At 35.4% G+C, this 26,979-nt stretch overlaps 1 protein-coding gene across 1 annotated transcript; it reads right to left on the bottom strand.

The window, feature by feature from the left end:
* Nucleotides 1-1,296: 1,296 nt before the first annotated feature.
* Nucleotides 1,297-22,372, bottom strand: LOC133703444 (ornithine aminotransferase, mitochondrial). Its single transcript, XM_062127962.1, has 10 exons — nt 22,122-22,372; nt 21,608-21,716; nt 20,033-20,263; nt 18,873-19,032; nt 18,644-18,699; nt 14,290-14,442; nt 13,162-13,259; nt 3,068-3,148; nt 2,352-2,585; nt 1,297-1,673 (listed from the first exon to the last, which is right to left on the bottom strand). The coding sequence occupies exons 1-10, from the start codon at nt 22,274-22,276 to the stop codon at nt 1,523-1,525; spliced, it is 1,428 nt and encodes a 475-aa protein (XP_061983946.1). The 5' UTR covers nt 22,277-22,372; the 3' UTR covers nt 1,297-1,522.
* Nucleotides 22,373-26,979: the final 4,607 nt, after the last annotated feature.

Genomic DNA, 26,979 nt, shown 5'->3' with positions numbered 1-26,979 from the left:
GGTTTAGAAACAAAAAACTTATTGTATCAAATTGGATAAAGCTTTAGTTTCATGTTAAGTTTTCTTCGGTTTTATGACTTAATTTATCCTTTGAACAAGTCTATAATTGTATCCTTGTACAATATCTAATCATGCAATATGTTATTCTATAAAAATATTACATTCTTTTTAATAAAATTACTTTTGTATTTCAAAAATTCTCGTGAAATATACAAGAACACAATTTTAATTTTTCAAGAAATATGAGATTTTAATGGATGAGCAATTTCAAGACTCTTGTTTCTTATAATATCTTGAGAAATTAAATATGGAGTAGGTTCCTGGGATCCACAGAGATGACTATAATGTTAGCTAGCTTGCTCTAAGATACGAGAGGGAGAGGGAGAGAGAGAGAGAGATACTCACTTGTCAAGCCATGAATGAGATGCCAAAAATTCTGCAAATGAGACTTTGCTAGATTGACCTTCCTGAGAAGAGAAGGTCAATCTAGCAATGATGATATCCAGCTAGCGAAACTTTTGTTGTAAACAATAATGATATCCAGCTTAGGCTCAAACCAACACACCAAGACAAACTCATATATATATATATATATATATAGCAAGGTGAGCTCCTGAGAAGAGATTCTCATGACTCGAATCCCTAATTAATACTTGATTAAGAAGCTGTCTCTTGCTATACAATTACTTGGCCACCAAACTCTTTGCATTATTATTGTACGTCTCCCTAAACAATAATGATATATAATAAGATATGGAAAGATTGATACACTTGATATATTCTAATTATCGGCATATCCTATTTATTTTCCCAAATAAAATAAAATAGGGGGAGAATAATGGGCACCTAGCTACTTGATTAGGAACCCCACTGTCTGAACCCACTTTACACACACATTCAAGCGGACAGCGTAAACCACTAAATAATGCAATTAGAATCAGCCAGAGAGAGAGCAATGGATTGCAGGAACACTAAAAAACATACTCAGGTAGAAGAAAAAGAAAGGCTCACCACGCTATTCGTTCATCCTGGCGAGTTTGGCTTTTGAAGTGAAACCACAAACTTTATTTCACGTCATTTTCTCAAATATTGTTCAAGGAAAAAAAAAACAGCGATCTTATGCAATCCAAGAATGTGCAGGTTTAGTGCTTGTAGATGTGCATTATGGGTTTCATTCTAAGGAAGTACTATTATTCGCTCTTTTCTGGTAGGTAGAAGTGTACATAAATTTTGTGCAGTATAGAATGAACGGGGAAAAAAATAGAACTGACTCGTAAAAACAAGAGACAAATAAAGTACCCTGTAGAACTTTCAACCATTCTTTCCTCATTGCATTAATTGTCATGTATCTTAACTTAAACATTAATAACTTCCAGACTGAGATGAGAGATCTCAATCTCATAGTTCCCGATTAAAAGAGGACTAGAAAATTAGCCATGCTTATTTCAGGGGATCTGTATGCCAGCATTGAAGAGATGAATCAATGTAACAGCCTCGTAAATGTGCACATAATTGAGACATCCTAACCAGAAGAATCATACTGGTTTCGCCCACAACGATCACATGTGGCGGAAGCAATTGGCATCTTTTCTGGTTTGGCTGCCTTCATCTTTGGTAGATCAAGTTCCAGAACTTCATGCAGAGTCTTTGAGCCTTCTTGGAGCTCATCCGAACTGAAAAAGAAAATTATTCCAGGTTATATAATTTTCCCATAAGAAAATTTCGTGACAACATTGTTTCCTGATGAAACGTGGATTCCAACTTTTACTGCCAGGTAAATAGCATCTCAGTATCTTGTTCAAGAGCCAACAATAATGCAATAGCAGGATGATGATTTACAGCATACCACATAAATCTTGTTCAACTATGTAAGGTGGGTCTTTGAATACATAATTGCATGTGGTGCAGATTTTATTTGTTTCTTTTTTGCAACAAAAACAAATGCCATCCTTAATGGCATGACTAGTCCTGTGACAGAACTTTTCAGATACATTTCTGAAAAATGTTCCAGTATAACTAAAAGATTTTTGAGGCATCATTCACTACATTGAATCCGAAGAAAGAAACAAAGTTTCCATGACGAATCAAAGGGCCAAGCAAATGTGAATAGATAGTATCAGGTTTCAATAAGGTCCTAATTTTTTGTGAAAAGCATAAAGGCCTAGTACAGGATAATAATCTTGGATACTGACTGTTCATCCAGGCACCTTCTCTCTTTAACCCATATCAGATCAATCTTGTTTATTACTTGGATTGTATGGAAAGAGATACCATCACACCAGATCATTCTCAAGATATTTATACTTTCGGTGACATTATAACATTTAGCACTCATCAAACATCTTCCTTACCTAATGGAAAGTGGAGGAGTTAACCGGACAATAGTGTTATGTGTAGGCTTAGCAAGAACTCCTCTTTCCTTCAACTTCAGACAAATATCATATGCAGAAACAGGGGACAAAGTCTTGCTGTTGAACTCCACAGCATTGAACAAACCTCTACCTCGAACTTCCTTAATGATGTCTGGAAACTGTTGCTGAACCTTAAGTAGCTGATGCCTGAGTTCTTTCCCCAAATGGTAGGATCTATTGAATAGGAAAACATCCGGTAATTCACAAATTAATCAGCTTTTTGAAAGGGAAAAAACAAAAGCAACAAAGGAAGGTAAATGGGCTAGAGAGATTTCAAAATATAAAATATGGCAAAACAAGTTTAGCTGTAAATAAAACATGAATTTTTCGTAGAATTTTGTTTCTAAATGAGGTTCTAAGAGATTTTTTTCAAAACACTGACAAATTGTTTGCATATATTTCCAAAATAACTCATGTTCAAAAAGTTCCAAAATAAGCTTCCTCGTGTTTAAGCACACAATTTTGTCATAGAATACTGTTTCGGGAAGATGTTCTAATGGAATTCAGTTAAAAAGAACCGACTATTGTTTGGAAATGTTTTCAAAGTAGTTCACCCAGATACCCACACCTAAAAACTCTCCAACTTCTCAGACAACTGAGATTGCAATCAAAATTTAGTCACAGAAGTTTAATTTAATGTGGATAACACATGATACCTCTCAGCAAGCCCTTCTTCTTTGATCACATCTAGTGAAGCAATGGCAACTGCACTGGCTAAAGGATTTCCCCCAAATGTGCTGGGAATAATCACAAATAAAACAATGAAGAGTTCTCTTAAGACAAATGCCAAAGCAACACAACACGTGTAACAGAAAGAAATGAAGACTACTTAAAAAGAAATGATGATGTGGTAAGAGTATATAATTTAATATAATAAATTCAAAATGCAAAAACAAATGCTTAACCCATCTTAAAAGACAAGATAACAAGGAGAAAAGCTGTTCTTTTCTGGCATCAAATTCACAAAGAAATAATCTACGATCAGAACTCCTCTCACTAGTTCATTATATTTGACACTTTTTAACACTTTAAGGTCACCAACTATAGTGCATTCTCAATGTTATTATGCTGATTCAAATTATTAGGCTCTCAACTAGAAGATTCAATTTGATTATTTTGTTAGGCCTCAAACCAGTTGCACAACCGATGTGAACTATCTATCCCCATCCGTGGAAGCAGAAAAGTAGGACTAGGACTAACCAATCAACATTCAACATAAAGAAGGCTTTTGGTTTGGTGGGGACATCAGATCCGAAACATTGTTTACGTATACGTATGATCACAAATAATAGAGAGTAATCTAAACCATTAAGAGACTGAGTTTTAGCTTATGTTTAGGTTTAATCTATTTAAACTTTTAGTTGAGATTTATTGATTAGACTTTATTTGTTGGACTTGATTTAATTATTATTGGGTATTTTATTTAGTGGATGGATCTAGCAATGGATGAGATGTCAAGACCCTCATAGTACCCTTTTAGATCTCAATTTATAAATGATAGTTCTTTGTTAGGTGCTCCATTATGTAGACCTAATCCTAGTAGTGCCTAAAATTATAAAGAAGATACGGGGAAAAAAATCGTTAATGAAATGTCTTTGTTGAGTTCAAAGGTTTAGTGTGCTAAATGTTAAGGTTTCAATCATATCTTCTTCAACTGCATCTCTAAACCCTTAGTCATCTAAGAACATAAGGATATAGGTGAAATGAAAAACTATAGTGTGCATATAAATAAACTCAATCTTGATGACTGGTGGGGACACCAGACCCACACCACAAACTACACGAGTATATGGACGGAGGCGACGTGGGATGGCCCAGCCCATCACGCTTTGGTTGGAGGCCTAAGTCCATTTGGGCCTATTTCATTGTACTTTTATTTATTTAGCCCATTTGGGCCTGCTCATTGTCATTTTATTATTTATGTTAAACAGTTTAACTTGATGGGCCGAGCCCAATAGTGGGATGTCCTAAGGTTTAATATTTATATGTTCTATCATTTTGAGACATGACATTATTGATGATTAATGAAAATTGCAGATTTTGCATCTCCCTACTCTCCTCTCCTCTCTTCTTTGGCTTTTTCTTCTCCTCTTCTCCCTCTAGGCTTCTTTCTTTTCCCGGCTTTAATTCTTTTGCTTGTTGTCCCGCATCAAATTTGGTATCAGAGCATGGCTTTTAATTGTTCTTACAATTAAACGATCCACAAGTCTATACTAAACCCTAGATCCAGTCTGATCTAAAAAAAAAAAAAAAAAAAAAAAAAAAAAAAAAACTGTTCTGATTACAAGAAGCTACTGTTCACTGTTCACTGTTCAAAATCACTGTTCATCGTCTCCATCATCAAGCTGGACGCCGCTACCCACAACACCCATCACAGCCAACATCGGTTCGGGTCTACAGCAGCAAAGGCAGCGCCTCCGCCAGTATCGTCTTCAACACCTATCACTGCCATCGATCGCAAGCCCACGCCGAGTTACTGCCTTCAACAACCCGCAGCGCCGCAACCACCGTAGCTCTCTGTCGCCGGTTCCAGCGTTGCTAACCATCAGCACCAGCCGCGAACCCAGCAACAGCACCAGCACCAACCGCGACCCGCCATCCACAGCGCCATCGCCTTCAGCAGCAACGACCGATCCACACATCAACGGCCTCCGTCCAGCAGAGACTCCACAGACACCGCCGCCTCTTCCCTCGCACCGCCGGCTCCAAGCAGAATCACGAAGCCCCGCTTCGTGCACCATCGCCGACAGCAGCGGCCACAGTTCGCAGAAGCTAGGGAAGCAAGGAAGAAAGAAAGAAAACCACAGCTGAGAATATAATTAACCTAGACACGTCATCGCCACGTCAGCATCAGTGTCACCTGCCACGTCACCTGCCACGTCACCAGATCTTGCCACGTCCCTGCCACGTCAGCTTTCCCTGCCACATCATCTATCCCCATCAGCCTATCCTGCCACATCAGCTGCCTCGTAATCCTTCACTGCCACATCATACGGTCAGAATTTTTACCCATTGAAAATCAGCATTCCTGGTATGTCTTTTTTTTACACTTGTTAACCAAGATTTAGCATTAATATTATTTTTTTGTGCTTGCCCATGACTAAATTAAATTACCTTAATTTTGAGTTGGTTTAGCATTGAAGATCTGATCCTCTTGATTAATTGTGGAGCTTGGGTAAATTAGTGGGAAAACTGAAACATTGTGTTGGGATTATTTGTGTGCATTTAGAGGACTTACACTGCTTACTTGCGCATTTTCCTGGTTTAATCTGTCATTACTTAGTCTCCAAGTTAATTAAAAAAAAAAATTAAAAAAAAAAAAAAGTTTTTTTTTTTTTTTTTTTAAAAAAAAAAAACATTAAAAAAAAAATTATTTTCTTTATTCTAATTTTATTTTATTTTATTTTTAATTTTCTATGTTACTAGCTATAATTTTATTTTGCGTTCTACTTGCAAGTGTTGCTTGGTGATCTCAGTTTCAGGATTAGTTTTGCATGCATTTACGTAGTGGTCGTCTAGTACACAATCTAGAAGTCACAGCTACCATGGATCCGAACTCTAGTAATGTTCTTAGAGATATTCAAGAACAATTACAACTTATGCGAACGGAAATGAGCAACTTGTCCAATCAAATGAACAACCTTTCTGGGAGGGTAGAGTCCATCGAAACTTTGCAAATAAGACCGTCTAGTGAGAGTGAGCATTCTAGTGACAACCATAGGAATCCTCAAAGACCAGTTCCTCGTAGGAACCGCCACCATAACCAACACCAGGGCCACAATGACTTTGATGACCCTCAGGATAGTGAGCGTTCCAATGATTATCGTCAAAGACCAGCTCATCCTAGGAACCGTCAATACAACCGCAATCAAGGCCATCAAGACTATGATGACCCAGATGAGCGAGTCATGAGGCACATCAAGGTGGAAGCCCCAACTTTTGAGGGTCAACTTGACCCGTGGATTTTTGATAGATGGATCCGTGACATGGATCAATTCTTTAGCTGGTATAATCTGTCTGAGAATAGAAGGGTGAGATTTGCGAAGATGAAACTTAGTGGGACCGCTCAGCTCTATTGGGAAAGTGTAGAAGAGTCTTTGAATAGGAGAGGTCAACCCCCTATTACTGACTGGGTTGAAATGAAGACTAAATTAGAAGAAAAGTACTTGCCTCGTTCTTATAGAGGAAATCTTTTGGACCAGTGGAATAACTTGAGGCAAGGAGGCAAGTCTGCTAATGACTATGTGGCACAATTTGATGAGTATAGGATGAAGTGTGCAGTTAGGGAGGATGAAGTGATGACTCTAAGTAGATTTCGAAAAGGTTTAAACGATGACCTTAGGAGAGAGATCGTGCTTAGGGGTGTTTCCACCCTTGACGAAGCTTATACCTTAGTACAAAATTATGATTTGGTCACAAAAAGTCAATGGACAAGACGTCAGGACACTCGTAATACCCCTTATAGGTCTCAACCTGGTAGTAACTCCATATTAGGTGCCCCACCTCGTAAGCCCAATCCTTTGATTTCCCAAATACCTAGAGAGGACAAGGGTAAGGGAATTTTTCATGAAGCACCTAAAACTTCCAGAATTCAGTGTTTTAAGTGTCAGGGTTTTGGTCATATCTCCTCTAGCTGCCCTAATAAGAGTTTGTTCATCAAGGGGCAAGAGGATATGGTCGAAGAAGATAATTGTGATGATAAGGTATATGAGCCCAATCCCGATGATTTTCAAGATCTAAATGACGAGGAGGATGAGTCTAACTTGCTAGGTTGCGTTAGGTCTATATCCACTCAAACCAAGACAACTAGGTTGGGTGTGGTTAGATGTGCTTTAACACAACCTAAAGGAACTGAGGATTGGAGAAGGACTGCTATTTTTTACACTTACATTAAATGTGGAGATAAAGGGTGTAAGATCATCATAGACAGTGGTAGTTGTATCAATGCAGTTTCCTTGAGTAGTGTATCCCGCTTGGGCTTAAAGTCTGTTCCACACCCTAAACCCTATAGTGTGTCTTGGGTTAATGATACAGCTATAGCGGTCAAAGAGAGATGTCTTTTTCCCATTAAGATTTTTGATTATCATGATGAAATTTGGTGTGATGTCATCCCCATGGACGTAGGACACGTCATTTTGGGTAGGCCTTGGTTATATGATTTGGACGTTACAATCTTTGGACGATCAAATTCTTGTTCATTCACTTTTCAAGGTAAAAAAATCCAACTTATTGGGTTACCTCCAAGGTCTAATGATAATAGTCAGAAGAAGAATAAAGTGAGAGAAGGAGGGCTTAACATAATAAGTCCTAGGGAGTTTGATAAGGAGATTTGTGAGGAGGCTGTTGTGTTTGCTGTAGTGGCTAAAGAGATTGTCGAAGACTTTTTAGAGGAGCCCCCTGAAGAGGTAAGAGAAGTGTTGAAAGAATTTCTAGATGTTTTCCCTTCTGAACTACCTGATGTTTTACCCCCTATGCGTGATGTTCAACATGCCATAGATTTTGTCCCTGGGGCCACACTACCGAACTTGCCTCACTATAGGATGAACCCGAGTGAACATGCTGAATTGCAAAGGCAAATAGGTGAGTTGTTACAAAAGGGATTTATACGAGAGAGTTTAAGCCCTTGTGCGGTACCTGCACTGTTAACACCCAAGAAAGATGGGTCGTGGAGAATGTGTGTTGACAGTCTAGCCATCAATAGGATTACAATCAAGTATCGTTTTCCAATTCCTCGATTGGATGACATGCTAGATATGATGGCAGGAGCCCAGATCTTCTCTAAGATTGACTTGAAGAGTGGGTATCATCAGATTAGGATCCGTCCGGGCGATGAATGGAAAACGGCATTTAAGACTAAAGATGGTTTATATGAATGGTTAGTCATGCCTTTTGGCCTTTCCAATGCACCTAGCACTTTTATGAGAGTAATGACACAAGTGCTTCGACCATTTATGGGAAAGTTCTTGGTGGTATACTTTGATGATATTCTTATTTATAGCAAAACCAAGGAAGAACATTTCGATCATCTTATCCAAGTTTGTACCACCCTAAGAAAGGCCAGTTTGTTTGCAAATGTCAAAAAGTGTTCTTTCTTTACAGATCAAGTGGTCTTTTTAGGGTTTATAGTGTCATGGAAAGGAGTCTCTGCTGACCCCCAGAAAGTCCAAGCGATAGTAGATTGGCCTGAGCCTAAGACTATTCATGAGGTTCGTAGTTTTCATGGGCTTGCGACTTTCTATCGTCGTTTTATTAAGGGATTTAGCACCATCATGTCGCCTATTACAGATTGTTTGAAACAAGGTGAGTTTAAGTGGAGTAAAGGAGCTAATAGAGCATTTGAGGAGGTTAAGAAGAAAATGACGGAGGCCCCAGTAATGCGGCTACCTGATTTTACTAAAGTGTTTGAAGTAGAATGTGATGCTTCGGGAGTCGGTATAGGTGGAGTACTTAGTCAGGAACGTCACCCTGTAGCCTACTTTAGTGAGAAACTTAATGAGGCAAAACAAAAGTACTCAACTTATGATAAGGAGTTTTATGCGGTGGTTCAGGCCTTGCGTTATTGGCGCCATTACTTGCTACCACAGGAGTTTGTTCTTTACTCCGACCATGAGGCCCTCCGCTATCTTAACTCCCAAAAGAAGCTTAATCATAGGCATGGTCATTGGGTTGAATATTTGCAGGCATACTCATTTGTTTTGAAACATAAATCTGGAATAGAGAATAAGGCTGCAGATGCTTTGAGTCGTCGGGTAACGTTGTTATCCGTAATGAGTGTTGAAGTCACAGGATTTGAAAGACTCAAAGAGGAGTATGAATCTTGCTCAGAATTTGGAGAAATATACTTGACATTGAAGGATGAGAGTCACCGTGCTATAAATGGTTATCACCTCCAAGATGGGTACTTATTTCGGAATAATAAGCTTTGTATCCCGAAAACATCTGTGCGTGACTTTTTGATATGGGAGATTCATGCTGGAGGTCTCTCAGGACATTTTGGAAGGAATAAAACCATTGAAGAAGTGGAACGCCAATTTTTTTGGTCTAGCTTGAAGAGAGATGTCGCCAAATTGATAGGTCAATGTCGAACTTGCCAACTCGCTAAGCATAGAAAACAAAATACTGGTCTTTACACCCCATTGCCCGTTCCTACTTGCCCTTGGCAAGATGTGAGCATGGATTTTGTGCTTGGGCTTCCACGTACTGTGAAGAAACATGATTCTATTTTTGTGGTTGTCGACCGCTTCTCTAAGATGGCCCATTTTATTCCTTGTACTAAGACCACAGATGCCTCCAAAGTTGCAAAACTCTATTTTGACGAGATTGTCAAGTTGTATGGTCTTCCTCAAACCATAGTGTCGGATAGGGATGTCAGATTCACAAGCTATTTCTGGAAAACCCTTTGGCATATGGTGGGCACTAAATTGAAGTTTTCTACTGCTTACCACCCCCAAACTGATGGTCAAACCGAGGTGGTTAACAGGAGTTTGGGCAACCTTTTAAGGTGTCTAGTGAATGATCATAATCGGAATTGGGATCTGATTCTTCCTACGGCCCAGTTTGCCTATAATAGCTCTATCAATAGGTCAATAGGCATGAGTCCCTTTGAAGTTGTACATGGTTACAAGCCTAGGAAACCTTTAGACCTTCTTCCTATGTCCCTTCATGCTAGAGTGTCTGAGTCAGCCGAGTCTTTTGCACGTAGAATTCAGGATTTGCATATTGAGATCACTAAACAGATTCAAGCAAGTAATGCGCATTATAAACTTCAAGCTGATTTACATAGACGACATAATGAGTTTAATGTGGGAGACTATGTTATGATACGGGTTAGACCCGAGCGGTTTCCTTCGGGAGCTAATCGAAAATTACATGCACGCAGTGCCGGGCCTTTCAAAGTGCTACAACGAATTGGTCCAAATGCTTATGTTCTTGATTTACCACATGATTTTGGCATTAGCTCTACATTTAATATTGAGGATCTAGTTGCCTACCACAAACCACTTCCTATCCCAGATGATCCATTTGAGATACCACTTAACTTCCCCCTTGATGATCCTATTGAAACCTCTATCCCTTTCACCTTGACATCGGCACAAAAGGATAATATTGATGCTATTCTGGATGAACAAGTTGTTTTTAACAGGAATGGTGAGGTTCAACGGTTTCTAGTTCGTTGGGTGGGTCGCCCTGACTCAGATTGCACTTGGATTACTAGAGATACTTTGCAGCAGCTTGACCCAGATCTTTGGGAGTACTATCAGAGTCGGCCGGTATTACACTCGACGGGGTCGAGTTTCTCTAACCCCGGGAGAGTTGGTGGGGACACCAGACCCACACCACAAACTACACGAGTATATGGACGGAGGCGACGTGGGATGGCCCAGCCCATCACGCTTTGGTTGGAGGCCTAAGTCCATTTGGGCCTATTTCATTGTACTTTTATTTATTTAGCCCATTTGGGCCTGCTCATTGTCATTTTATTATTTATGTTAAACAGTTTAACTTGATGGGCCGAGCCCAATAGTGGGATGTCCTAAGGTTTACTATTTATATGTTCTATCATTTTGAGACATGACATTATTGATGATTAATGAAAATTGCAGATTTTGCATCTCCCTACTCTCCTCTCCTCTCTTCTTTGGCTTTTTCTTCTCCTCTTCTCCCTCTAGGCTTCTTTCTTTTCCCGGCTTTAATTCTTTTGCTTGTTGTCCCGCATCAATGACTTTAGTGACCTAGATGAAAAGTATGTGCAAGAAGAGGGACTTAACACTATAAGTTCAAATGAATCTAAAAATGAGATTAATAAAGAATATAATAATTTACTTTAGTGCTTGAGGAAGAAGTTTTAGAAAACTCTTTAGTGGAATTTGTTAGAGAATAATATAAATCATATTCTGGGACCTCATTTAACAGCTTAAACTATTGGGTTGAGATGGTTCCTTGACATGGTATCAGAGCCTTGATGACCAAGTGGTCACGAGTTTGAATCTCACCATCCTCATTTATTTGATAAAAATTAACCACAAGGTAATGTGGGCCTGTGCAAGTTTCAAGCTCAAATGGCTTTCACTTGAGGGGGTGTTTTAGAGAATAATATAAATCATATCATAGGACCTCACCAAACAACTTAAGCTATTGGGTTGAGATGGTTCCTTGACAGAATTGTCCGAAGAGGTAAATATGATCTTAGAAGAGTCTTATGATATTAGTTCTCTTAAACTATTTGATTCCCCACCTACCATGCTTGACGTCCAGCACGTTAAGGGTTTAGAGCAACATGCTCCTCACCCCTTCATGTTTGACATTCAGCATGTCATAGGTTTCAAATAGTGTTTGTTCCACTCAAAATCCTTAGTCATATAGTGTTGTTCATGGTTATGAACCTAGAAAGCATGTAGATCTTCTTTCTATGTCTCCCCACTCTAAAATATTTGATTCATTTGAGTCTTTTGCATGTAGAATTCATAATTTACATGTTGAGATCATAAAACATATTCAAGTAAGTAATGAACAATACAATTTTCGAACTGATTTACATAAGTATCATGATGCACTTAATGTTGGAGATTATTTCTTGATACATATTAGACCTGAAATCTCAACTGCATATCTCTAATGATCCTTTTGAAATCTCTGCCCTATTATCCATATCTTTGGCATAAAAGAAACATATTAATGCTACTTTGAATACACAAGTTTTTACCAGGGAAAGTGAACTTCAGTGAATCCCAGTATATAAGCTAAACGACCAGATTCAGACTATACTTGAATTATCAAAGAGACATCACAACAGCTTAATCATGATCTTTGGGAGTATTATTAGAGCCGCCTTGAACTACACTTGACGGGGTTTAGTTTCTCCAACCCCAAGAGAGTTGGTGGGGGCACTGGACATGAGACATTGTTTACACACTCGTATGATCATATATGATGGAGGGTTGTCCAAATCATTGAGAGATTGAGCTTTAACTTAAGTTTTAGTTTAATTTATTTGAACTTTTAATTAAGGTTTATTAATTATGTTTTATTTGTAGGACTTGATTTAATTATTATTGGGTATTTATTTAGTGGGCTATAAGCCTAATTGTTTGTTCTAGTTAGAGTTCTAGTATTTATATCCTATTTTTCTTTAGACAGTTTTTGAAAAATTAAATAAAAATTGCAGAGTTGAATACTTTTCCAATGCTCATTCTTCTCTTCTTCAGTTTTTTCTTTTCTTCTTTGGCTTCTTCTTAGCTTCTTCTTTTCTTTCTTATTGCATTTTAAATCTCTTTTTTTCCTGCATCAGATTTGGATCGACTTTGTGTAAGGTACTTTAGATCAGCTAATAATTGCTGGTTCGTATCCATTCATATCAGGACTCAGCTCCAACTTGTTTGGCTATGTTTTAGTTCGTGCATTATACAATATCAAATTGAACTAAGCTGACTTGCTAACACTATGCCAATCCTTTGCAAAAATACATTCTACAGGAAAAGTTCCTAGAAAAGTACTGTTTTTTCATCTTGTTCATTCTTTTTTTCTTTAAATTATTTTCTTAAAAAAAAATTAAAGTTACACATCTTTGCAACAGTATTTTGACCAAAATAAACTCAAGTTGACACTAAATGTCTCAGTGAAATTTTCCCAATCAAGATATATAATTGATGAATAATGCTGGCACCAGATATAGTATGCAGTATTTTCTATTGGCAAATTAGCACTGTCAGAAGACAAAAAACAAAAGAAGTAAACAATTATAGTAGCAAACCTTCCATGTTCTCCTGGTCGAATGCAAAGCATTACATCTTTATCTGCAAGCACAGCACTTACAGGTATCACTCCACCACCCAATGCCTTTCCTAGAATCTGAGCAGAACAACCACAGAAGCATGTATGGAGGCACATTAGAGAAGCATATAATTTGGTTGAGCCACTACAACCAATAAGCATTCATTATCAGTCAACAATAGTCTGGAGAAAATTTTCATCAAGATGCATGAAGAAAGGTTAGACAAGTAGGTCAACGATCAAGCAAGGTCTGATAGCTGTATTGCTCCACTTATAAAATGTTATTATCAACAATCTAACTTTGGATATTAATTAACTCTTGCAGGTTGAAATTGGGAAGGTTTTGACCAACTGGCTTATTTGCAGCATTTAAATCTCTATTCATATCAGACATCAAAGAAATCATTTAAAACATGGGAAAGAAAATATGGAGACCCAACATGAAGGGTATAAGCTGACGTTAGTTCTAGTTCTAAGAAGTTAGTTCAACAGTATAGCTATAATTTGGGTGTCATGTTTCATTTTATAATCAGAAGAAAAAAGTGAAAACATGGCCAGGTATTAAAAGGACAAGCAAGAATTTGAATGCCTTGTTTGAAGTATCAGCCACTTTTTTTAAACTACCCAATAAGAATTCACAGCAACTTTCTTGATTCCAAGCAGATTTTATTGATTCAAAACCAAATTATCACAGTATTGCAACAATTGTCTTGCATGCAACTCCTAAAGTTTTTTTTAGATAAATGTAGATGATTTCATTAGAGAAATTACTGAATTATAATGAGAAGATTTAGACATTCTCCCCAAACAAAGAACAGTATAGAACAAATATTAAAACAGGAACTCCTTACAGTTTACAAATTTTCATTGGAAGCAGAAAGATGAAATAAGCTCACACTGTGAAGTGTGGCTATTTTAAGGCCAAACTACACCGTCAAGAATTGTTAAAAGAACATGCGGAGGGATTGTTCAAAAATCAAAAGTAATTTGGAAATTCATTACTCCTATTAACAAAGACAATCATGCTTTTCAATACAGAAATGTGCCACTGACATATTCACATCAAATAGTTGGAAGATCCCGTCAAAAATCAGAAAAGGGGCCTTACAACTACATCAGGACGAACTTGTTCCCAATCACAAGCCAGCATTTTTCCTGTTCGTGCTAAGCCAGTTTGAATTTCATCAGCAATCATCAGAACATTGTATTTTGAGCAAAGATCTCTGACAGATTTTAAGTAACCATCTGGAGGAATTATAACCTGCCAACCATAAAGAATAGTAACCAAATATAACAGTCTCAATAAAATGAGGAGACAGAAATAACAAAAGGAATTTAATTTAAGAGGTGAAGGACGAATCACTCACCCCAAATTGGGGAAGAAAAACTTTCAGCCTTTGTCAAAAAACAAGTGGGCTTGAATACAAATGGGCATTTGTCAAAGACATTTTATGTAAAATGACCAGGTAAATTGGAGACATGATAGAAAATTAGCTATTTAAGTAAGACAATTTTCAAGAAAACAGATCCGGGGTAGGTTAGCTACTTTTTTCAAATTCAAAAAATCTAATTCAGCAATAAGCTGAGTAGCTATCATTTTCTGTGTTAAATGACAAATCCAAATGTCTGAAATACCAGCATTAGACTCGACAGAACAGGAAGGTATTCAATATAAGTAGAGGAGTAGATAAATTCAATCCTATTAAACATGATTTCGCCAGCATCCTTTCTCGCTTAGTTCTAAGTTCATATATGAAATAAAAGGGACCATACTTGATACGAACCCCATGAATACATAGATCTAGAAACCCACAGTCATATCAACTCTCCCCGAAAAAGTTAAATCCAGGCTTGTGATTGAACTTAACACAATAATAAACTATACCAAGACACTAAGACTATAAGTAATCAACCCCTACCCAACACCTACAATCGAGATGCGAACAAAAAAATATAGAAGATGATGCGAACGAAGATGCCACGAAGCTTGGCTAATTCTTTGATAAGTCAGAGTTGTTCCATAAGAAACCAAGAGTAAGAACAAATTGGCACACACAAGTTTTATTTCTAAATAATCAATCTATCTCTTATTAATTTTTTTAAAACCCATATGCAAGCTAACTCTATTTATACTAGGTAAAATGTCATTAACAATGCTGGAAAAATAACAAAAAAGGTCTAAAAATATAGAAAAAAAATCATAAATCAACAAGGAAGCTAATACAATTCTCACACAGTAGCTTTTAGACCTTATCGCAAGGCCTTCCCAATATCCAATTGACCTGAAATTTTAACTTTATATAAAACAAAACCTCTGAAACTTCTGATAAAATTTTAGTCTAATCCAACAGTTGAATCGAAAATTATGCTTATTAGTATAAAAATATGTATTTGAAGAAATAATTCCAAAACCAAATCTGATTGTCACCCTCTTGAATGGATTGTATCATTAGCTCTTCAAAAAGATTTGACCTCTAATTATCACCTTGCTTGAATGTTAAAACACTTTTGAAAGACATATTAACTTGATTTTATGATTTTGATAGTCTTTTCCTTCCCTTTTTTTTTAAAAAAAATATTGTAAACAACCAGATCGCAAATAATCAACTTTTTTTATATTATGCCAAAAGTCATAACAAAAAGATATAACTTGATTTTAGAACTTTACTCTAATATCAACTGATGCAAACTTTGCGGATATAAAGTTCTAGAAACCCACAATCAAATCAACTCTTTCCCAGGAAAGCTAAATTCAGACTTATAATTGAGTTTGACACAACAACCTGTACCAAAATACTAAAACGATAAGTGATTGAACTCCCGTCCAACGATTATAGATAATCACGAACAAGAAATATAAAATTTTTGTGGAGTCAGAGTAGTTCAATAAAGAACTAAATTAAGAGAGTTTTCGTTCATAAAATAACAATTGCTAAAATCACATAATAGAGTATTAAGCTTGTATTTATTTTTATTTTTTTTATAGACTTTGATTTCAGCAATTATTATTGTAAGTGAGGTTTTGCTCATATTTTTTTGTTCTTCATTAAACTACTCCAACAAAAATTAATCAAGCTTCGTGACGTCTTCTATACTTCATCTCTTTATAAACGTTGGGCGGAGATTTAGTTACTTGTAATCTTGGTGCTTAATATAAGTTATCATTGTGTTAAGCTCAATTCCAAACTTGACTTAGCTTTTTTGGAAAGAGTTGATTTGATTGTGAATTTCTAAATCTTTATATCTACGAGGTTCGTATCAGTTGAAATCAGAGTTGGGTTTTAAATCACGTTATATCTTTTTATTTTTTTTAGTTTTTGCATTATTTTATCGTTGTCATCATCTAAACACTTAGTTGTGGCAAAAGTTAAAAAAAAGGTAGATTATTTGTGAGTTGATGGTTTACAATTAAAAAGAAAAAGAAAAAGGGGATCAAAATCACAAAATCAGGTTAATATATCTTTCAAAAGCGAGTGAACATCAAAGTAAGATGATGATTCAAGGTTGAATCTTTTTTAGGAGAGTGGGGATGATGTGATCCAAACTAAATCAAAAGATCTATTACATGTGTCAATTGGACCTATTACAAGATGAAAAGTTAAGAAGGTTAAAAAGGAATTCAATGGTTTAGTTCAAGATATTTGGGCTTTATTTCTTACATGACTTGCGGATTCAACTTATTTTTCTACTTACACACATATTAGGTTTATTTTATATAATACACAGTTTTATGCTAACATGCATAATTTTCAATCCAACCGTTAGTTCATGTTGGAAATTTACCAGAATTTTTCAAAGGTCTTGTTTTGTATTGGGTTAAAATTCCAGGTCAATCGGATATCAGAAAGGCCTTAAGATAAGGTCTAGTCCATAAGCTATTGTGCGGGAATTGCATTAGTTTTCTAATTGATTTAGGATTCTTTTACCTATTTTATTTAGAACTCTTTTATTATTTTTTTAACATTGTTTAGGAGGTTTTTATATAGTATAAATAAAGCTATTTAGCATGTAAAAAAATTAACAAGAGATGGATTAATTATTCAGAAATAAAACTTATGTGTGAATTTGCTCTTACTCTTGGTTCCTCATGGAACTACTTTGACTTGTTAAAGAATTAACCAAGTTTCATGACGTCTTCAATACTTCTCGTTCGCGTCTTTTTATAGATGTTAAGTGGAGGTTCAGTTTCTATAGTTTTGGTATCTCGGTACAGGTTATCATTGTGTCACACTTAATCACAAGTGTGAATTTAGCTTTCTTGAAAAGGATTCATTTAATTGTGGGTTTTTGAATTTAGCTTGATAGTAATTGAAAGTGCTTTTGTTATTTTGAGTCGTTTAAATCTTATTCCATTAGTTTCTTAATTTTTGGTGTCTTTTACTGTGTTTTTTTATCGTCTATATTTCACACGAATTCTTATTGGTATTCACATTTTCATATTCGTTGCTTTGTATTGATAATTCATGATCTTTATTATTTAATAACTTATCAAAGAATTAATCAAGTTTCATGGCGTCTTCTTTACTTCTCGTTCGTGTCTTGATAATAGACATTGGATGGGGGTTGGTTACTTATAGTCTTGGTAGCTCGATACAAGTTATCATTGTGTCAAGCTAAATCACAAGCCTAAATTTAGCTTTTTTGTGATTGATTGATTTGATTATGGGTTTTAGATTCTTATATCCATGGGGATCGCATACTGAAAAAATAATAAAATAGTTCTAAATAAAATAAAATAAAAAATCCTAAATCAACTAGGAAACTAATACAATTCTCGCACAGTAGCTTCTAAACTTTATCGCAGGACCTTCTTGATATCTGATTAACCTAAAATTTAATCTTATGTAAAATAAAACCTCTAAAAATTTCTGGTAAAATTTAATTCTGGTCTAACGGTCGGATAAAAAATTATATTTGTTAGTGTAAAAATATGTATTAGAAGAAATAAGCTCAAAACTGAATCGGATTGTCCAACCATTGCATGAATCGTATCAGAAGTGCTATTCAACATAAACACTCTATGTCAGCTAATGAGAGTCATTGAAGAAATTGACTATTAAGCTTTGTTCTTGCATCTAAAGTTTGAAAACTAGAAAATAAATCTTTCTAAAGTCTAGACAATCCAAATTTATTTAGTAGAGTTGCCTGACAATAATTAGGGCAAGCCAAGCGATTAACAAGAGAACCACCACAAGTTCAGTGGGAAGGGAACCTAGTGGTAACAAACTTGGGCTTGCTATCTGGGATGGAAAACTTTACAAAGGTTTATAACGTTGATCATCCCCAAGGTCAATGTTCGAATGAGGCCTGAATGTTCAGACAGCACCAAGCCCGAAAAGTGAAGGACTAGTTGTGGAGGAAAAAAGCCCCACAGAAACCCTACATCTAGCCCCGAACAATACATATACATGTGTGTGTGTGTGTCACATCAATTTATCAAATGAATTTCTGAGGAAACATACCCCAGCCTCGCCTTGAATTGGTTCAAAAAGAAATCCAGCTATCCGATCTCCTTGTTCTGCAACACATACCAGAGATTAGTTATAAGTTGGTTTTAAAATTCTCATCTCAAATGGTAGAGCTAAAGCAACAATTACAGATTATAACTTGTGAACAATTTATGTAATAATGCATGCAATGATTATTTTGATCCAAATAAAACAAGGAAAACAACTTTTGGTCCATTCAAACCTCTAAAACTTTTCTCCAGTGAAACTACATCACCAAAATCAACTTTAAGATGGCCAGAAAGCAATGGCCCAAACCCTCGAGTAGCCTCATTGTCACAGCTCATTGAGATGGCAGCCAATGTACGACCATGAAAGCAGCCACAACAAGAGATGATTATGGCCTGCATGTTGCACACTTTCAGCAAAGGACACTTGTGAAAGGAAAATCTCAGTTGGTCCCTTGAAGGAAGACGAGATTAGAGATGTATATTTCTACATTGGTGTTTAAAACAGGTAAAAAGATTTTATAATCAAATCTTCATCAGTTAAATGTCTATAATATCAAACCTCTTATAATATTTATGATTTACATGAAGTATAACATGAAGAAATAAGCATGCCAAAAGTGAATTCCTATCTTGTTGCAATTAAGATCTATCAGGTGATAATTTCTACAGCAAAAACAGTGGCCAACAAATGAGGTATTGGTAGAGCCTAAATGGATCATCAAACTTGTACAAATACTAATCAATTGGGTTGAAAAAACTCTCTTCACGAAGTTATTGAAAGGTAAATCAATTTGCTAACATTTATTTACAATAACCAGACTTGGTAGGAACAACGATAACTTTACCACACAGAATAGAGTGAAAGAAAGATGACAAAAGTGATATGTTTTCATAATCCTTATTGAAGACCAATAAAACATCCATTTCCAGTTGGTAAAAGAGAAGCTACTTACAACCGCTTGAGAGAATCTCAAACTCATAAAACGGGAAATTCAACTCTGCAGATACCAAGTCATGGCCTCAAAACAAGGAGGAATGCGATGCTTATAGTATAAATGGGAAATAGCAATATCACCCTTAATATTGCACAGATTTGATTCTATTCAGAAAATATTATCTTCTTTTATTGTAACCTCTTGTAACTATATCTAATTAAATAAAATATTCAACAGTCAGAGTTCTTCCTTGTCATAATTATAGCCTTCATGAATAGGTTATATATGCTCATCATCCATTGTGATATCCATTTGGTATATAAATAAAAGTCATGATCAACTCGCATAAATGAAAATCAACAACAGTCTCATTTGGAATGATGAGTAAAGGCAAAGAAAAACTCTTATGCAATCTCCATAGCAAGAATAATAGTTGAAAGCTGCTTAGAACTACTTGCCTCATCAATGGGGATTTTTTTCTTTTCATATCCCCATTTCCTTGCCAACTTCAAAGCTGTTTCCACACCCTCAGCACCAGTGTTCATTGGTAGCACCATATCATAGCCAAACATGTTTGTTAGGTGCTCTGCAAATACTGGAAATCTATCATTATAGAAAGCTCTAGAGCTGAGAGTGAGCTTTTCTGCTTGTTCCTGTAATGCTTTCATGATCCTTGGATGACAATGTCCCTATAGAAGGAAGCTATGAAATTGCATTTACAGTTAATCTCAAACATAATTCTCAAAAAGTGCAAGGATACTGCCCTAATGAGAATGGGTATGAGAACAATGGTTTGTAGAGGATAAGATCCTCAGGTGATCTGCATTTTGTGCTCATGTAAAATAAAGGTAATCATATTGCATTGAAAAATTTTCTTCCTTCTACTTCACTTTTTTACCATTTCTTAAATAGGGATCTTATTGCTGCTAAAGGTATAAAAACTGACTTCTTTTCTAATGACTACATAAAGAACTACTTAAGCCTGCACCTAACTGTTCACGCTATAAGTAGTGAGTTAACATGATATCAGACTCATTGACCTAGCAATAAGGAGTGTGACTACAGGAAATCCTATCTATTTACAAATTCATTTTATCACAAGACAGGGGCATACTTGTGCTTAACCCGCACCTTAAGTCCAATTCAGTTTCATTGAAGGGAAGGTATTAAAGATATAAAAATCAATCTTCAACCTTCTTTGAAAAACTTAAGCTTTTGGTGTAGTGGTCTATTGATAATTTTCATAAATATCAATGAAAAAGATACAACTAACGGTCATAGATTTGATAAGTAATTACAGCCAAAGATCTTGTACTCTGTATGTCTTTTTTTTTTTGTGTATGTCTTTTGATATAAATATTCCTTCATCTTCTGAATTAAGCCTATTAGTACACCCTTCAAGAAAATTCTAAAGTACAAGAGGATTTGATAGACTTCATATGAGTACACAAGTTATTTGTAGTCATTAGAACTAGTAAAAGTTTTATTCTTGTCAGAAAGTTCTATAGCTGTCCATCTTAAAACACATAATAGACTTTACTAGCATGATGCTATCTCAAACCCTTTCGCATTCCAAAACAGTCTTCAATGTGTTTAAGATTTAAGCTCCAGAATGCACATTTCCTTGACAAGTCTAGATGAGCCTAGAAAATCCTAAGATATAAGACTAACTTTCTGAAATTCTCCAATGCAAGAGCAGGATTTTTAAGGGTTAAGATGATATATATGATAGTTTTATCATCAAGTGAAATTCTTAACTGGATTAGGATGCACATTTCTAGAATATCAGTAAAAAAATGAGAAAATTAGAAAGACTAGGAGCTTGTATGGAAGTTCATAGAAGCCTATAATCAAACGTGATAGTGAGTTTCCATGTTGCCTACTGGTCATCAATAGCCTTGCAAATTAGTTCACTACTTCCCATGTTGCAATCACTTGCTTCCTCCGACCAGCAGCCATTTTCAACCACACTAAAATCTAATAATTGAGAATGTAAGGAGGGGCACATGGGTTCTATTATCCATATCTATTACCTGATTAACTGCTGAATATGCAGAGAGAAAATCCAGGTATTTGTTGCCCTCAGGGTCCCATATACAGGATCCCTTCGCTTTAGAGAATACGATTGGAACTGGATGGTAACTACAAATTGATCCAGAAAAGCAAGTTAATGAACAGCAGAGGAAAAATAGAAGTATCCAAAAAGGAGTCCCATCCAACAGAATCAAATTATTTAATTTAATCAAGTAAAAGACATATATCTTCTTAGATCAGCAGATAAACAAGGTATTAAATTACAGCTATAGCCCGAAACTTATTTAATTACACAGGAGGAGAACATGCAACAAGCAAGCGTGTGATGATGATATACCACCTCAATAATGGGCAGAGTCCAAACATTTGTTTACATAAAGCAATAGAACAGGTAAGCAATTCCTTTATTGAAACCCCAGAAGCCAAAAGGAGTGAATAGAAAGGGATGATCGAGGAAAGAAAACACCAAATTGGACAGGTAGAAATATAGAGGATCAGAGAGAGAGGTGTTACTTGTGGGCACTGTATTCATACTCCAAGTTGATGAGATGTTGAGAAAAAGAAGAAGGGTCTTGTCCATGTCCTTGAGGGATAACCCCGTAAGGCCTCCGAGCCTCCCTGCAAACTCTGCTCAATAAACGCTGCAAAGGTCTCTTGCTTGTTGCCATTGAAGAAGAAGAAGGATGATCTAGGAATCCACAAAGTGCTTTGCACCTCCGTACGTGCAAGTAAAAGGAGTTTTATAGGGTCGGATTGCTAGCTTTGGGCTGGGTTGGGGCCCTTCAATTGGTCATTATTATGTCATGCCTTCCTTATTCACACGTCCCCAAGCGTTATCCTCGTTTAATCCCTAACGTCAGCTTCTAACAGCAAACTTTACAAAATACAAATCTCTCTCGCCCCGCCGTCTATTCTACAATTTCAATGTTGTCCCTCTACTTCCTTTCTTATATCTTTCGAATTTGATTCGAGAGAGAATCGATTTTGTTTCCATGTGGCTACAAATGTTTTTTTTTCCTTTTTAAAATAATAAAAGGATTGCTATTATAAAATTTATACAAATAGATTGTTCAAGGCATCACTACATATTGTTATCGATTTCACAAAATTTGTGATGAGGTTCATAGATGAATTATATTTTTTTCATTAATAAAAATCACTTAAAATATTTTCTCATAAAAACAACAAAAATATTCTCTTTGTAATCCTAATTTTTTTTTATAAGATGGGGTAACTACAAATTCTAAAATTTTATTTTTAAGTTTTTTGTTTTGTTTGGTTGTTTAACATCCTCAACTTTTGGATGAAATTTCTACGTGATTCATTTTGGTATCAACTTTTAGAAAATCATAGTTGAAACCAAACTTGATCAAAATTAAAAGAATTAATTAATTTTAAGGATTTAATTAAACTTTTAATGAGTTTAATTGGTTTAATTGAGGACTTTAGTGAAGAAAAAATAAGCATGAAAGTCAATCTAGTCAAAATTAAAAGAATCAAGTAAGTTTAAGAATTTAATTAAACTTTTAATGGGTTTTTTGGATCCAATTAAGGACTTAATTAAAGATAAATCAAGTTCGGAGGTCTAATTCAAATCAATTTACAAATATTGAAAGATTAGAGACACAATTGAGACTTTGAAATGTTAATTAGTGCAATTAGTGGCTCAATTGAAAGACATGTGAAAGTTTGATGGTTGATACAGGTCAAATTGTATAATCTAAAAATTAATGACTAACTTGAAAAGGATGCTAAATTCAAGGGGTCTAATTGAAACATTTACAAGGATGAAATTGAATAAATTTCTAAAGATTTGGTTAAATTAAGGGTTTAATTTAACCAAATTAAAAGAATAGGAATTAAATTAAAGAGTGCTATATAAATAACATGTCACTTATTTACAAAAAAAAAAAATCATAAATGACGCATTATTTAATTACTATTCATTTTCTTTTTTATTTCAATCTAAAAAAACTACCCGAGTTGCCATATTTCAAACTGATTATAACCATTATCCTCCCATTCAAATACCCCAAAAGTTTTCTAAAATGAAGAAATGATTCCGCATAGCAATAGTTAAATCATCAAAATCATTATTTTATCTTCAAAAATTCAAAAATTAAATACCACAGTAACTCAGCACAATCACACCTCATAAAAAACATGCCTGAATTGTCCTCTTCTAGTCTCCTCGTAACCTTCATATTATATCAATTAAAATCATGGATGCGCATATTAATGACCATGATATCCCTGTACAATTCTAACCGCCAGATCCTCTTTCTTTGCCTTCAAGATTCAAGAAAAAATCACAACAAACTCACAGTACCCTGAACTGCTGAAATTTATAGAAGATGTGAGCAACCACCTTGCTAGCTACAGAACCAGAAAGATAACCACCTTGACCTTCTACCTACAGCCCAGATCTCTTCTCAAGATCAAGGGAGAGATTCACCCAGCTTGCACCCTCGAGAACCTTATCATTTCTCCCATAAAAAAACTCAAGCATCTCGGCAAGGGGAAAAGGAATTAATGAAGGAGAGCCTTCCAACAAAAAGGAAAGCTAGAAAATCAGTTTTTCATCGGCAAGGCTAGCAGTTGCTAATTCCATAGAGAGTAGCGGCAGCAATTCTTCCACAGTCACGCCATTTCATAGTACCAGCAATGATTTCTGCACCGTGAGTTGCGGTGGAAGATCTTTACCGCCAGCAGCTTCCTCCTTCTCAAGCAAATCCAACCATGCACTCCTCAGCACCACCGTGGACCTCTCCATCTGAACCTTGACTTCCCTTTCTCCATTAAAGCACCGTGAGCCTCCAGCTGAATATTGTCCAAGGTTTCTTCTCCATCCAGCAACAATGACTATCCTCCATAGATCCGCACAGCCCCTGTAAGCAACTGTTCTCCTTAAGAGTCTAGTACTTACTCTCCACCGGCAGTCCAGCACTAACTTTCTAGCAGCAGCACCGTCAGCCTTTATCTCAGCTTCTCCTGATAGCAGTTGTGGAAGCTTATCCTTCCAGCAGCGTCATCTTCTCTACACCGTGAGCAAGCAGTAGCAGGAGCATTGTGAGCAACAACATGAGACTCAACAAAAAAAACAGCAGAGGCTTTTCTTCTCAATCACAGCAGCAGAAGTGAAGGAATGCAGGAGAAACAGAAGGAGAAGAAAAGGAAAAAGAGACTGGGTCAGTGTTTGTTCAAGTCTGGACACACCAAGCTACCCCTGGTGACATAGGTATAACTCTTGTGCTCTTTAAAAACTCTAAATTAATTTGCTGTGATTTGTTTGCTACATGTTCATGGTTTATGGGCATGAGCTCTGTATGGATTCATTAATTCAGTTGTTTTGATATTTCAAGAGCAAAAAGAGAGCATTTATTTTTTTTAGGGGTCAGGCTTTGCTTTAATTATTATGGGTTATTATTATTATTATTATTTTCCATAGATAAGGCTTTTGTTTAATTTAGGAGAGACACACACATATATATTTGGAGGAGGTTGGCAGTGGTTCGTGGGCCAGGGTTATGAATCCCAATTCATGTGATTCAGCTGTGCCTTTCAAAGGCTCAAGGCTGTGTTCGTATAAACTAAAATTTTACAACGAAAAAATGCAATTTTTTTAATTTTTAAAATGTGTTTGACGAACATATCCAATTTTTAACAATTTTTTTTTTTGCTGAAGTTTTGGTGATTTTGTCAAACAAATCCTTAATAATTTAAAAAAAAATCTAAAAAAATCAAGATTATTTAAAATTTATTTGTGGGTCCCTTATATATTTTTTCAATTATTTAATTTAATTTGAGTTATAGACTTATATTATAAGGTATAGACCCGATATTAAATATTCTTATTTTTCTTCAAATTTCAAGAAAAATATATAAAAATCCTTTGTTTTGAAAAAAATACAAAAAAATATATGTTTGTATGTGCATATGACCAAGTCTTTCAAAGAATAAAAATCATATTTTCATAAAAAAAAAAAATACTTAGCATGATTTACCATCTTTAAATATAAAACATCAAGAAAAATAATTTTGTTGATATCTTTACATGTATTTTTAGATTTAATAACTAGTTTATGAAATTTATGAGAACATGACATACATTTTGAAAAAAACAAATACTAGAAAACATTATTTTGTTTGTTTGAATATTGAGGATTACGAACTTATACATAGGACGCATGTATATGTATGTATGTATGTATGTATGTATGTATGATAAGATAAAGATCTTACTGAAAATGACTTTTATTAAATTTTAGACAAACCAATTGTTAGAAAATACAACAATACATTATTTTATATCAAACAAAAAAACAATACAGATTACTTTAGGTAAGGTGTACTAGGGGTGATACATCTTCTCCTCTCTATACGCAATTAGTCCCTTTATCCAGACTTTAAAACTAGTTAAGGTTCATAATGATCAAAATACTAGGTGGTGACTCCATTCTATTTTTATTGATAAGAAACTAAAATTTTGTGTTCTTTCCATCCATCACCACGAAGATCCCGCTTCGGGGGGATGATTATTGCAACGCCACACACGTGCAATAATGGTTATGGTGTTTTTAGGTGGTTTTCAGGTAAAAATGACCTAAAATAAGTTTTTAGGGTCCAAGATCTTGGACCGTAACTTTTTTGGTTATCAAAGGTGCCTTAAAATTGAAATAGTAAGTGACAAATCACCTACCACTACAAGTTATTTGTTGCCCACTCTAAAAATAAAAAGAAAAAGGAGCGCGCAACGCATCGTTCACTCCTAATGGGAAAAAAACAAGCACGTACCTAGGTTTTTTCTTCAAGCCAGTGGTGTGGGCCTGACCCACCAACACTTAACCTCTTTTCTTTCTTTCTTTCTTTTAGTTTTTTACCCTTTCAATTTAATTGTTTCTATTTAAATATTGATTTATACCCTCTCTCATAACCTAATTTTGGACTTCCTTCAAAAAAAAATTCTTTATAAAAATAAAATAAAAACAACAACAAAATGAAAAAAAAACTTGTAGCTTGGCTAAATTAGGATGAGAAGGGTTTTAAACGCATTGAGGAACCAAACTGAGATTTTGGACAAAATTAGGATCCCAATTATATCTCAAAGAGCCTAAGATTGAAATACAATGCAAATTCAAGATTAAATCAAATGATTATCAGACGAATCTGCATACAGATTAAGTTTGAAGACTTAATTAGACCAATTTGATTTAATCATTAGTCCAATTAAAGGTTTAATTAAATTTAAGAATTAATTTGGGTCAAATTAAAAAAAAATTAAACACAAGGACTTAATTAGACTTGTAATGAGTCAAATTAATTTTATTAGGAACTTAATTGGTGAAAAATTAAGTTTGGAAGCCTGACTTTG

The sequence above is a fragment of the Populus nigra genome, chromosome 9 (assembly GCF_951802175.1).
Source record: "Populus nigra chromosome 9, ddPopNigr1.1, whole genome shotgun sequence".
NCBI classification, from domain to species: domain Eukaryota; kingdom Viridiplantae; phylum Streptophyta; class Magnoliopsida; order Malpighiales; family Salicaceae; genus Populus; species Populus nigra.
This window is presented reverse-complemented; position numbering and strand designations above follow the sequence as displayed.

Coding starts and splice junctions, on each gene's coding strand:
- LOC133703444 (XM_062127962.1), bottom strand. CDS start 22,276: ATGGCAACAAGCAAGAGACCTTTGCAGCGTTTATTGAGCAGAGTTTGC. Junction 19,033..20,032: donor AAAAAATCCCCATTGATGAG/GCAAGTAGTTCT, acceptor TGCAACATGCAG/GCCATAATCATCTCTTGTTG. Junction 1,674..2,351: donor ACTCCTCCACTTTCCATTAG/GTAAGGAAGATG, acceptor TTTCTTTTTCAG/TTCGGATGAGCTCCAAGAAG.